We start from the raw sequence: 13,363 nt of genomic DNA, 5'->3' as shown, positions 1-13,363 counted from the left end.
GAGGTTGTGAGTTCGAGACCAGCCTGACCAACATGGAGAAACCCTGTCTCTACTAAAAATACAAAATTAGCCGGGCGTAGTGGTGCACCCCTATAATCCCAGCTACTCAGGAGGCTGAGGCAGGAGAATCACTTGAACCTGGAAGGTAGAGGTTGCAATGTGCCGAGATCGCGCCACTGCACTCCAGCCTGAGCAACAAGAGCGAAACTTCATCTCGAAAAAACACCCAAATCAGCCCAAGGCACACCACCTGGCCACAAGTTGCATGAAGCCCTCTGGTCACGCCGGGGTTCTGCAGGCTTCTGGGTGGAAAGGTGCTGGCTCCTCCTTCCTGGGAGTCGCTGTAGGGAGGAGGAAGGGGATCTTCTCAGCCATGGGGGGGTGGGGGGAGGGCTGGCTGAGCTGCCACAGCCAGGCAGTGTGGGGTAGGACCATGCCTCTCCCTGGCCCGGCACCTCAGCCACCCCCAGCTGCAGGACCCTGGGCAAGTGGCCCCCTCTCTGGGCTCCAGATGTCCGTCTCTTAACAGCATGGGATCAGAGAGGGCAGCTCCAGGAGTCTCTCTCTTCCTGTCCGAGTCTGAGTGGAACCAGATGTCCTCTGCTGACTCGTGGGAATGCTGGAACGCCCAGCACAGGCTCTCCCAGGACCGTCCCCCAGGCGACAGCAGCCAGCATCCTCCCCATGCCAGGCCCTCAGACCCCTACGTTCCCAATGCTGGGATGTATCCCAACGTGAGGCAGTGCTTCTTAGTATTTTCTGGATCATACACTTCTTTGAGAATTAGAAAAACCAATCACACTCTTCCCAGAGGGCGCCCTGAGCGGAGTGAAGAGCCCCTGTCTATGACGTGGAGATGAAGAGCAGCTCTGAGCAGCAGATGCACCAAAGCCCAAATCCTGGCTGCACTGGGATTCAACAGGCCTGCGGGCATCGCAGCTTCTTCCATCTGTGAAGCGGGTGTGTCAATAGCACCCACCTCAAGGATCTGATGAGATCATTCATACACATCACTTAGGACATGCTTGGCACACAATGAATGTCAGCAAGCCCGCACTCACCTGCTCTGCAACCTTCCCAAAGACCACCCCCTCCCAGCCTTCACCTCCCTCCCTGCCCCTGTGCTCCCCCTCCCTGCCCCTGTCCTCCCCCTCCCTGCCTCTGTCTCCTTCCTCCCTGCCCTGTTGCCCTGCCTTCCAAATGCCATCTCTTATCCATCCTTAACCCCATTTCCACTACCAGGGAAGCACCAGTGTTTGCATCTTCTAATCCAAGCTTGCCAAACTCTTCGTTAGTTCTTTTTTTTTCTTTTCTAATGAGATAATCATATTGTCTACAAAACAACTAACTTTGTCTCATTTTCAATATTTAAATATTGTGACCAGTCCATGTATATCTGAAAATAATTTCTTTTTTGACCTGTTCAAATCTATCTATAGATTTATCTTGTTAGATGGTGGATATAGATTCTGATTAATTTTAGATATTGGTAGAATAAGGTTAAGTAGATGTGTGAAAATATTAAGGGAGGCAGGGCACAGTGGCTCACACCTGTAATCTCAGTACTTTGGGAGGCTGAGGGGGTGGATTACTTGAAGTCAGGAGTTCAAGACCAGCCTGGCCAACATGGTGAACCCCCACCTCTGCTAAAATTACAAAAAATTGGCCGGGCATAGTGAGGCTCAGTTCCAGGTACTCAGGAGGCTGAGGTAGGAGAATTGCTTGAAGCTACGAGGCAGAGATTGCAATCAGCTGAGATCACACCACCGTATTCCAGCCTGGGAGACAAGAGCAAAACTCCATCTAAAAAGAAAAAGAAAAAGAAAGAGAAAGAGAGAGGAGAAAGAAAGAAAGAAAAAGAAAGAAAAAAGAAAGAAGGAAGGAAGGGAAAAAAGAAAGAAAGAAAGAAAAGGAAGGAAGGAAGGGAAGGAAATGTTAAGGGAAATCTCCAGAAAAATGGAAATAGAATGCATAACTTGTAAACTATTAGAGAGAAAACTGAAATTGAAAAACTGAAATCAACCCAACAAATATCAGGAAAAGTCAAGAAAGACAAAACATGGGAAGTAGGAAACATTATATAAAAGGAATAGGTTCAAACATTTCAACAATCACATGTAATAAATATGAATGGGTTAAATTCATCTATTCAGGAGTCTCCCTAGACAAAAAACCTATAGGACCTATATAGATTTGAACAGTTCAAAAAAGAAATCATGGCTGGGTGTGGTGGCTCACACCTGTAATCCCAGCACTTTGGTAGGCCAAGGCAGGCAGATCACGAGGTCAAGAGATTGAGATCATCGTGAACAACATGGCAAAACCCCATCTCTACTAAAAATACAAAAATTAGCTGGGCATGGTGGCAGGCACCTGTAATTCCAGCTCCTTGGGAGGCTGAGGCAGGAGAATTGCTTGAGCCTGGGCAGAGGTTGCAGTGAGCCAAGTTCAAGGCAATGCACTCTAGCCTGGGTGACAGAGTGAGACTCCATCTCAAAAAGAAAAAAAAGAAATTGTATTACATTTGCCAATTTCTGAGAAAAGCATATTAAGATCTCTCACTCTAATTGTAAAATTGTCCATTTCTCTTTATAGTTTCATGAGTTTTTGTGTTAAATATTTTGCAACTATGTTAAGGGCGTAAGATTTCATAATTTTTATTTTGCTGGTATATTGTCTCTTAGCAACGTGAATTCAAATTTCCTTTTTAAATAAAGTTTTTGCTTTGAGCTCTATTTTGTCTGATGCTGACGTATGCTCACCAGAAGCTTTCTGTTAGGATTTTTAAAATTATATCTTTTTCTACTCTCCTGTTTAGAACCTTCCTGGGTCATTAGGATTTATTTATATGTGTTTTCTGAAGGCAGGATTTTTTTTCCTTTTTTTTTTTTTTTTTTTTTTTAGCCTAGGGAGACTCCTGAATACGTGAATTTAACCCATTCACATTTATTGTATGTGAGTATTGAAATGTTTGAACATATTCCTTTTATATAAGTTTTTATTTTCTATTTCCTATATTTTGTTTTTTGTATCTTTCCTGATATTTGTTGGACTGACTTCATTTTTCCCATTTCAGTTTTTCCCTCTACTAGTTTATAAGTTACACATTCTCCTATTTTTCTGCAGATTTTCTTACATTTTCACATACTACTTAACTTTATTCTGTGAATGGCTACAATTAATCATAATCTATATCTATCCTTTATCAAGACAAGTGATTTAGCATGCATTTACTCTCTACTGCTCCACAAACACCTCAATACTTCAATTGATAACATCTAATATTTTAGTTGCAGATTGTTATTAATTTTCAAGCAATCAACACTTATAAAAATTTAATAAGTTTTATTGGTGTATTTGCTCCTCACCATCTCTTGTATTCCACTTCTTTTCTGTGACAGGGTCTTCCTCTGTCCCCAGGCTGGAGTACAGTGGTGCAATCACAGCTCACTGGAACTTCAAACTCCGAGGCTCAGGTGATCCTCCCACCTAAACCTCCCAAGTTGCTGGGACTACAGGCAAGCACTACTACACCCAGCTAATTTTCCTACTTTTTGTAGACATGGGGTTTCACTAGGATTCCCAGGCTAGTTTCAAACTCCTGGCCTCAAGCAATCCTCCTGCCTTGACCTCCCGAAGTGCTGGGATTACAGGTGTGGGCTACTGCACGCAGCCTCCATTTCTTGGATTACTTTTTCTTCTTGCCCTATTAGGGCACATCACTTAATTTTTTCAGAAAGGAATTTTATCAATGCTAAACATCTTAGCCATTTCATATCTCAGCATGTGTTTTTAATCCTTGTGTTTGACTGCATTTAGAATTCTGTTAGAAATTATTTTCCTTCAGGTTTTAAAGACAATTACTTGGTTGTTTTATTTTCTGGCTTCCTGTATTCCATTCTTTTGCAAGTCATCTGTTTTCAGTCTGAAATATTTAGAATCTTTTTTATCCCGCGTGTTCTGAAATTTCAACATGCCTGTCCAGAAGAGGCTCTCTCTTCATTCATCCTGACGGGCACTGGCAGAGTTCTGGGACGTTGCCAATCTCAGCTCTGGGAAATTTCTTTCCCTGCATTCTTTTGGTTGTGTCTTTGGGAAACAGAAAATGAAACTCTGACTCTGTCCTTCGCGTCTCCTAACTTTTCTGTGCTTTCCGTCTCTGTCTCCTTTCATGCCGCATTCTAGAAGTCCTCAGCTCAATCTCCCACTCATTTCTTTGCTCTTCAGCTGTGTCCATTCTGTTATTCAGTCCATTTACAGTTTTCAATGACCAGATTTTTTTTTTTTTTTTTGAGATGGAGTCTCACTCTGTTACCCAAGCTGGAGTGCAATGGCGTGACCTCAGCTCACTGCAACCTCTGTCTCCTGGGTTCAAGCGATTCTCCTGCCTCAGCCTCCTGAGTAGCTGGGATTACAGGCACAGGCCACCACGGCCCGGCTAATTTTTGTATTTTTATTAGAGATGGGGTGTCACCACGTTGGCCTGGCTGGTCTCGAACTCCTGACCTTGTGATCCATCCACCTCAGCCTCCCAAAGTGCTGGGATTACAGGCGTGAGCCACTATGCCCAGCCTCAATGACCAGATTTTAACTTTCTAGATTCTCTAGTTGATCTTTCTGGGGAATCCAATATCCTATCACATCTCTCCAGGGATATTGATTACACCTTTCTAAATCCTCATTCTGGTGCATTAACTCCCTTTCCTTGGGTGCCAATTCTCTCATTGAGGGGTTTGCTGCCTGTCATTCGAGGGCTCATCTCTGGGTCTGAGGCTCACGGTTAGCCAGCCTGCAAGCATCACAGCTCTCTCCCCACTTGAGGGGTAGCAGAATGCACCACCAGCCACTACCTAATGTTCTGTGCACGGGGCCTCCATTCTCCCAGGACGCAGCCTTCCAGGACAGTGCCTGCCCCTTCGAGCCTTGCACTCACATTACTTCTGATAACTACTCCTCGAAACACAGATGCCTGTGTTCTCTGCCTGGCCCGTGTGTGTGTGTGTGTGTGTGTGTGTGTGTGTGTGTGGTCAGGAAGAGGGTTCAAGGCACCTGTGGCTCCGGCTGAGCACCTTAAACAATCATCCCATCAGGGCCCAGGGGCCTACCACACCTCCGGCCTTTTACAGCAGCCACCCTCTCCCACCTGGGCCCAGCCTCTTCCACCTTTAAGGCCTTCAGCACAGTGTATGGTCAACTGAGGGCACCATTGTTTTCCAATGTCGTTGTGAATTTTAAAAACATTTCTGTCCCCTTAGAGGATTTGGGACAACGGGGCTGGGGGGGGTGTGAGGAGTGGGGGGTGTGAGTCGGCCTGCCATTCCATCTCCTTCGATTTGTGGCATGCCTCTGAGTTTCTTCATCTCTGCAGCCCGAGGTGCTGGGCATCAGCCCTGGAGTCGAGCTGAGCCTGGGCTACACCTTCTCTGCACGACTCTTCACAGAATTCGAGTCTATGTGGGTGAAGGCTGAAGCTCACCCCTGTAATCCCAGCACTTTGGGAAGCCGAGGTGGGTGAATCATCTGAGGTCAAGATTTCAAGACCAGCCTGGCCAACATGGTGAACGCCGTCTCTGCTAAAAATACAAAAATTAGCTGGGCATGGTGGCACACGCCTGTACTCTCAGCTACTCGGGAGGCTGAGGCAGGGGAATCGCTTGAACCTGAGGGGCGGAGCTTGCAGTGAGCCAAGATTGTGCCACTGCACTCCAGCCTGGGCAACAAAGTGAGACTCTGTCTCAAAAAAAGAAAAAGCCTATTTAGACCTTACTTCATCCTCGCCGGGAGGATTCATGGGGCGTCCGGCATCTGTTTAATACATGTGGGATCCCCCGTTTCTCTCTCTCCGCCGCCCTAGGACTCAACTCCTCCCCTAGCGTCTCTCTGTTTGCAGTTAGTGGTTTAGGCAGTGAGTGCTGCAGGGACAAAAGAGAGAAACCACGGGCGAAGTGGGGGCTAGGGGGTGGGGGGAGGAAGAGGGGAGGGGGAAAGAGGGAAGGGAAGGGGGAGGGGGGGAGGAAGGGGAGGGGGGAGGGAGGAGGGAAAGTGAGGGGAGGGAGGGAGGGGGAGGGGGAGAGGGAGGGTGGAGGGAAGAGGGAGGAGGGTGGGACGGAGGGGGCAAGGCAGGGGCGGCGGGGGCTGGAGCGTCTGGGACCCTTTGGAGGAAGGAAGAGGTGGGCAGGGCCTTCAAGGAAGAACAGGCTTCAAATAAGTGGGGAGCGGAGGAAAAGATTCAGTCTGGAGGTGGGGGAGGCAGGAAGGACAGGGCAAGGCCAGGTGTGGGACTGTGGGGGAAAACCATCATCTGCCGTGTTTAGGCAGAGGTCAGGGATTCAAACGTCACAGGGGGCCAGGAGGTGACAAACCTGTGACCAGGGCTGGGTCCCAGAGGGCCGGGGGACTGGAGCCTGGGGCAGGATGTTTAGTTACTGCCCAAGCAGCCCAGCTGTCTGTGCCCGGCTCCTGAGGGCTTGCAGTAGAGGACATAAAAGTAGCATCAAAAAATACGGTGGGCCACCAAGGCGCTTCTGAGGGCTGCCAGTTTGCAACCTCTGATGTGTATGGGCGCCCAGTGTTGGCACCATGGGAGGGGCCCACAGCAGATGGACGCTCCCATGAGAACAAGAACGCACGGATGTCTTTCAGCACCTGACTTTCTCCTAGCCAGGCCCGTGCAAGACCCCAGCCAGCCCCCAGACTGTCTCTGGAGCCCGGAATGCCCACAACACTTTGCTCTTTCAGATGAAGTCACAGCTTAGGCAATTCATCTTACCCCTCCGCCAACCAAGTGGTGGAGGTCCCCAGGGCCTGCCGACAGGAGCTTCAACGTGCCTGGGGTCAGGAGGAGATGCTGGTCATTAGGAGCACCCTCGTGGGACCAGAACACGGGGCGGGTGTGGTGGGGTGGTGACTGCAAGCTCCAAGAGAGGCCCCTCCAGGGAAGCAGTGAGGACCCGAGCATCTAGAGCTGGTCCTCTGGTGCCATCCAGTGGCCATTTGTGTGAACTGCAGCCCCACACCACTTCCTGATCACTCTCCAGAGCCAAAACTGCCAAGCGTCAGCAGAAAAGCAGGTGAGATCCGTTTTAGTTCTTTGTAAATTCTGGATATCAGCCCCTTGTCAGATGCATAGACTGCAAAAATGTTTTCCCATTCCGTTGGTTGCCGATTCACTCTACTGACTGTTTCTTTTGCCGTGCAGAAGCTGTGGAGTTTGATTAGGTCCCATTTGTCTATTTTGGCTTTTGTTGCCATTGCTTTTGGCGTTTTGGTCATGAAGTCCTTGCCTATGGGCGAAGGATATGAACAGACACTTTACAAAAGAAGACATACAGGAGGCCAACAAACATAGGAAAAAATGCTCATCATCACTGGTCATTAGAGAAATGCAAATCAAAACCACATTGAGATACCATCTCACACCAGTTAGAATGGTGATCATTAAAAAATCTGGAAACAACAGATGCTGGAGAGGATGTGGAGAAATAGGAACTCTTTTACACTGTTGGTGGGAGTGTCAATTAATTCAACTATTGTGGAAGACAGTGTGGCGATTCCTCAATGACCTAAAAATAGAAATCCCATTTGACCCAGCAATCCCATTACTGGGTATATATCCAAAGGATTATAAATCGTTCAACTATAAGGACACATGCACACGAATGTTCATTGCAGCACAGTTTACAATAGCAAAGACCTGGAACCAACCCAAATGCTCATCGATGATAGACTGGATAGGGAAAATGTGGTACATATACACCATGGAATATTACGCAGCCATCAAAAATGATGAGTTCGTGTCCTTTGTAGGGACATGGATGAACCTGGAAACCATCATTCTCAGCAAACTGACACAAGAGCAGAAAATCAAACACCGCATGTTCTCACTCATAGGCGGGTGTTGAACAATGAGAACACATGGACACGGGGAGGGGAGCACTACACACTGGGGTCTGTTGGGGGGAAATGGGGGAGGGACAGGGAGGTGGGGAGGTGGGAAGAGATAGCATGGGGAGAAATGACAGTTACAGGTGAAGGGAAGGAAGGCAGCAAACCACACTGCCCGGCTGCACCCTGCAGAGCCCTGGCTTGGAAGCAGCAGCTTTCCTCTTCTGGCCTCCTTGAGGTCTTTCTGGTGGTGGGTGCTTGCAGTTTATGGCTGGAGACAACGTTTCTGCTGGTCAAGGCTGAGCCCCTTACCCGGGGAGGCTGCTCATGGGTCCTCACTGGAGCCCTGGGCCTATCAGGCGCTTGTCCACAGCAGCCTGGAGGGGAAGGGGAAGAAGAGCTGGCCCAGGAGGACAGGAAGAGCACATAGGGACGGGGCCCTTCCCCCCTCTCATTCCCACCGCTCTACAGAGGAAGTCAGTTTCCCCAATCAAGAAGCAACATTCTGGAATAAATGACCCTATTTCCTTCAACCCTTTCTCTTTTTTTAATTTTTTTTTTTTAAGACAGTCTTGCTCTGTGGCCCAGGCTGGAGTGCAATGGTGCCGTCTTGGCTCACTGCGGCCTCCCCCTCCCGGGTTCAAGCGATTCTCCTGCCTCAGCCTCCTGAGTAGCTGGGATTACAGGTGCGCACCACCATGCCTGGCTAATTTTTGTATTTTTAGTAGAGACTAAAATCTTGGGAGACAAAATTTGGGAGCAGCGAGGGGCCTGCCAGTGAAGTCCTGTCTGGCTCCACGGGTGCTCTGAGCCCCAGGTCTGGCCGCAGCTCCCATCTGCCCCCAAACTGCATGGCCCCTGCAACCCTCAGCCCCAGCTCACGTCACCAAGCAGGCAGTTGCCCACCGGAGTTCTTGGCCATGGTTCCTCCATGAGCACTTAGGATCCCCTGAGTTTTTCCTTTCCAGGCCGAGGGAGAGCAGGGGCCAGGCTCACCTGCTCAGCCTCTCTCATGCCACGCAGAAGCAGCCCCTCATCAGCCAGGGTTTCTGTGGGGTTCCTGTTCTCTTGCTCATACCCCCCAACACAAACACCTACTACTGAACCAAGACAAATGGGGGTCACTTCCCAGGGCCCTGGCTCATCCTCCAACAGCGTGGCCCTTCCAAGGCTCTCCTCCCATCCAGGACCAGAGGCAGATTTCAGTCTAGTGGGACCTTACCCCAGGTCAGCTTCCTCCCTACCCCATGGACTTCCTGTCCTGGATAGCACCTGCCCTACCTTCCCAAGGGGTGGTGGGGTCGTCACCTGGCCTGACTGGCAGGAGTGCAGGGAAGAAAATTGGGGCCACGGGAGCTGTCTACAAAGTGCTGTCTCGATTGCATATGTAAGCGCCAGGCCAGTCACGTGGTAGAAGATTAATTCACTCCCATCCCCTCTTCACCCTCCCCTGTCCCAAGGCTGGCAACTGAGGCCATCTCAGTGGCTGGACCTGCCCCTCTGGCCTCTAAGAATTGGCCTGCTTTGGCCTGACCCTTTCTGCCTGTCCTGTGGTCTTGCTGCAAGCTGAGCCTGGAACCCCCTTCAGGTGGAAGCCCAGCTCCCAACTGGGGCCCTGCTTTACCCAGGAACACCTGGGCCCCTAGAGAATGCCAGGCCAGAGGACGGTGCCAGAAGGCTACAAGCACAACCCAGCACAGCTACCACCTAGGGCGGCCCCAGCAGGCCTGGCCACGCAGAGATGGTTCACTCCAGAGGGTGGCTCCGTGGCCGTGAAATGTGCTGATCACAGGGGCGGGACACAGTAAGCTCTAAAGAAACAGCTATCGTTGTAGTGATGCTGGATCGGGCCCCAACGAATGGGGAACCCTGACCCAGAAAACTGAAGAAACCCCCCGGTCTTTCTGCCCTGAAGCTGAGGCCAGCTGGGAGGACTCCATCCGCATCCCGGCTGCCATCTTTTGAACCATGTCTATATGCCAGGCGCTCTGAAAGAGATGCCCTTAAAATGTCCATTTTGCATTTAAAAAACATCCCCACCGAGGCCCAGGCACAGACGCAGAGCACAGAGGTCTACGGCGGGCAGGTTGGGAAGGGAGGGGAAGGGAGTTGGGGGGGCGGTCACCCTTCCTCCACCCTGGGCTGCCGCTCCGACTGCCAAGCTTCCCTGCCCGGCTGGGCTGCCCCAGGCCTCCCTCAGCATTGGAGCCCCCAGTGAATGAAGACACTTTTTTTTTTTTTTTTTTTTGGGACAGATTCTTGCTCTGTCACCCAGGCTGGAGTGCAACAGCACCATCACAGCTCGCTGCAACCTCCGCCTCCCGGGTTCAAGCAATTCTCTGCCTCAGCCTCCCATGTAAGCAGCTGGGATTACAGGTGCCTGCCACCACACCTGGCTAATTTTTTGTATTTTTAGTAGAGACGGGGTTTCACCAAGTTGGCCAAGCTGATCACGAACTCCTGACCTTGCGACCCACCCACCTCAGCCTCCCAAAGTGCTGAGATTATAGGTGTGAGCCACCGTGCCTGGCATGAGGACACATTTTACAGCCATGTGACCCCCGTGACACCCCCAGCAGCCCATGTAAGAAGAGCATGCGATGGAACCCGTGGGCTGGAAAGTGCTGCTGGGGCCCCCTCGGTGCACGGGACGCAGAGCAGGCCCTGCCGGGATACCGCACAGCAGCCTCTGTCGCCTGCGGCAAGCAGGCCACACGTCTGGCCCATGTGCGCATTTGGGGATTTAGACCCAGACGCTGGAAGTAAACTTCATCTGGTGACACTGCTCCCACGCCTGTCACCCAGGGCAACGGCCAAGGCTGGACCACAACCCCTGCCACATGGATCATCCCCGGCCTGGGCCCCGCTCTGTTATACACCTGCAGGTCCCGGTGTAAAGGCTGTTCTGCTTACAGCGACTTCAGACCAGGCCGCCTGCCCCAAGCCTGGCTGTGAGGCATCACTGCACTAGTCACAGGCTCTGCTGCCGGGTTTGCCACCACCGCCACCCCTCGCTATTTCTGAGCCCTTTCTGCACCATCATCTGCCACCACTGTGGGCCGGATCCTGGCTGCTCGCTCGGAGCATGGGCATGTTGTACCAGCTGATCCACCCCTCCTGGGAGGGTCCACAGGCCGGGAAGCAGAAAGAGAACAGGAAGGATGAGAAGGCAGAGGAAGCCCTGGTCAGCCTGTGTGACCCCTGGGGATAAGCATGCCCTGGGCCTCCCAGGCCCACAAGCTTTGCGCATGGGCGGGTTTGAGCTGCATTTCTGACACACACAAGTGGAATTCTGGAACCTGGAAGGGGGCCAGGGAGAGGTGGGGCCGGCAGGACATCAAGGACCTCACCTAAGCCAGTTAGGGGCTGCAGCGGGGAAGCAGCGAGGGAGCTGGGTGGGGGCAAGGCCGGGCAGCAGCGGCCCCTCCCAAGGGACAGGAGGGCGCCCTGCACAGACAGGGATGAAGGGCCAAGGGGGACGAGCCTGGGGACAAGGACGAGGCACCGCTGCTGGAGGCCCCAGTGCTAAAGAGCAGGTGGGGAGTCAGATGCCTCCACCCTCTGGCAGGACGGAGAAGCAGGGTCACATTCCCCACGCAGCCGAGCGTGCGGCGGGGACTCCTGCCTGCTCCACACACCTGCTCCCCCAGCGCCCTCTCCAGCTGGGGGATGTTGCCTCTTCCAGGGGCTCTGGTCCTAGAGCTCTGAATCTTTCCAACATTTTCAAATGAATCACAACTTCCACCGAGAGCTAAGCCACTGAGAGGCCAGCCCTGTGGGCAAGGGAGGGACAGAGCTGACATGCCACGGGGCAGAACCAGGCCTAGCTCTCCTATCAGGGGTGGATTTTCTTTTCTGGGGTTCACAAACTGGTTCTGATGCAAAACACATGCTTCCCAAGTTTCCAAGAAAATTACCTTCATTTCAATCAGGAAACGTGTTTTTTTTTTTCCTTTGAGATGGGAGTCTTGCTCTGTCGCTCAGGCTGGAGTGCAGTGCCCCAATCTCGGCTCACTGCAACCTCCGCCTCCCAGGTTCAAGCAAGTCTCCTGCCTCAGGCCACTCGAGTAGCTTGGATTACAGGCGCCTGCCACCACGCCCAGCTAATTTTTGTGTTTTTAGAAGAGACGGGGTTTCACTGTGTTGGGCAGGCTAGTCTCAAACTCCTGACCATAACTGATCCATCTGCCTTGGCCTCCCAAAGTGCTGGGATTACAGGCGTGAGCCACCACACCCGGCCTCAATCAGGAGAATGCTGACACGATCATGAACTTGGGGTCCTGGCCAAGGTCATCAGCTGTGGTGGGTGCCCTTCCCTTCTGAGTGCAATGAGGACTCAGCGGCCGGCTGAGCATCTGGGTGCAGATGGCACCTCGCTCATCCACGCCTGCTTCCCATTTTCACCTCGGCAAGCTCCCCCAGCCCTGGGCCTCTGCAGAGGCCTCAGCCAGGGGCTTGCCGCTCTTTTCCACCTGGGGTACCGTGCTGGGACCCGAAGCCCTCGGGGCCTCCTCCTGCCGCCTGGCAGTGCCTCGGCAGGCCCTTGAAGCACCTGTCACCATCACAGCAAGTTGCTTTGAGGCATCCATCAGGTGGGGCCATGTTCTGAAGGAGTTTTGCCCTTGCAATGACTTTTCTTCTTTAAATAAATTACGCGGCTGAAGCAGCTGCCCACCTCGGGTGACTGATGATAGCTGAGAGCAAATGCGGCAATTTGGAAAATGGAGTTCCTCAGCTGGCCTTTAAAACTGATGGCAATTATCAGTCCAAAAGAAAAGGTTTCGGAAGAGTCCATCTCCTGAAAGAATCAGAGCATATTATTCTTGCGAACGCTTGGTTAGGAGCGGGCAGAGACTGCCCGGCCCTGCTCTAAACTCAACGAAGATCCCCTGGTCGGGGGCACACAGCAAGGGGCAGGAGGGAGCGACCCCGAGTGGGGCCCCGCCAGGCCCTGCTCCCCTCTGTGGACAGAAGGCCTCAGGGCCCCTCCGCAGCTCCCTAGGGGTCCGTGAACACCGCTCTCAGCAACCTGACCCACACCCCCACACCAAGTCAGCCCCCAGGCCGGGGTTCTGCCTGGGCAGGAGGAGGGAGGGAGAAACCCAGACGAGGCTGAGAAAACCCACAGAGGATTGAGCTTCTGTCCTCAGCAGAAGGGCCCCCAGGATGGGAACAAGCCAAGCTGCTTTCTGCACCCCAAGTTATAGTCACGATGTTTTCAGGGTGTGGCTGGCCCGGGAGGGTCCCTGTGACTCGTGTCTTCTGAATCTCTTGGTGGGGCAGTCCCTCTCAGGACAGAGGGCGTGCAGCAGGTGGACAGGTCCCCCGGGGACAGGAAGGGAGCTACATGTCACACATTCTCCTGGCCCCTCAAGAGGAGGGACTTTCAGGGCCCCCTGGGTGAGGCCTCAGACAGCAGGAAGAGTCAGGGGGCTCAGGAGCAGCTGGGGAGCCAGCACCCCAGGTCACCCTTCCTTCC

General features: G+C 52.2%; 1 protein-coding gene across 3 annotated transcripts in view; it reads right to left on the bottom strand.

The window, feature by feature from the left end:
- Positions 1 to 6,091: 6,091 nt before the first annotated feature.
- Positions 6,092 to 13,363, bottom strand: part of NT5M (5',3'-nucleotidase, mitochondrial) — a 36,608-nt gene continuing 29,336 nt past the window's right edge. Inside the window, exons 5-6 of one of the 3 annotated variants that reach the window (XR_012514557.1) lie at positions 11,802 to 12,682; positions 6,092 to 8,261 (exon numbers count right to left, since the gene is read on the bottom strand). Coding sequence is in view for 1 of the 3 variants with exons in the window: in XM_039476793.2 (XP_039332727.1) it covers positions 12,627 to 12,682 (56 nt within the window). In the remaining 2 variants the exon portion in view is untranslated. Of the gene's footprint in view, positions 12,683 to 13,363 lie in introns of all 3 variants that reach the window. The other 2 variants (XR_005581414.2, XM_039476793.2) reach the window with 2 other exon arrangements.

This window comes from Saimiri boliviensis, chromosome 17 (assembly GCF_048565385.1).
Source record: "Saimiri boliviensis isolate mSaiBol1 chromosome 17, mSaiBol1.pri, whole genome shotgun sequence".
NCBI lineage: Eukaryota > Metazoa > Chordata > Mammalia > Primates > Cebidae > Saimiri > Saimiri boliviensis.
Note: the sequence above shows the minus strand (reverse complement) of the source record. Positions and strands in the feature narration are given on the sequence as shown.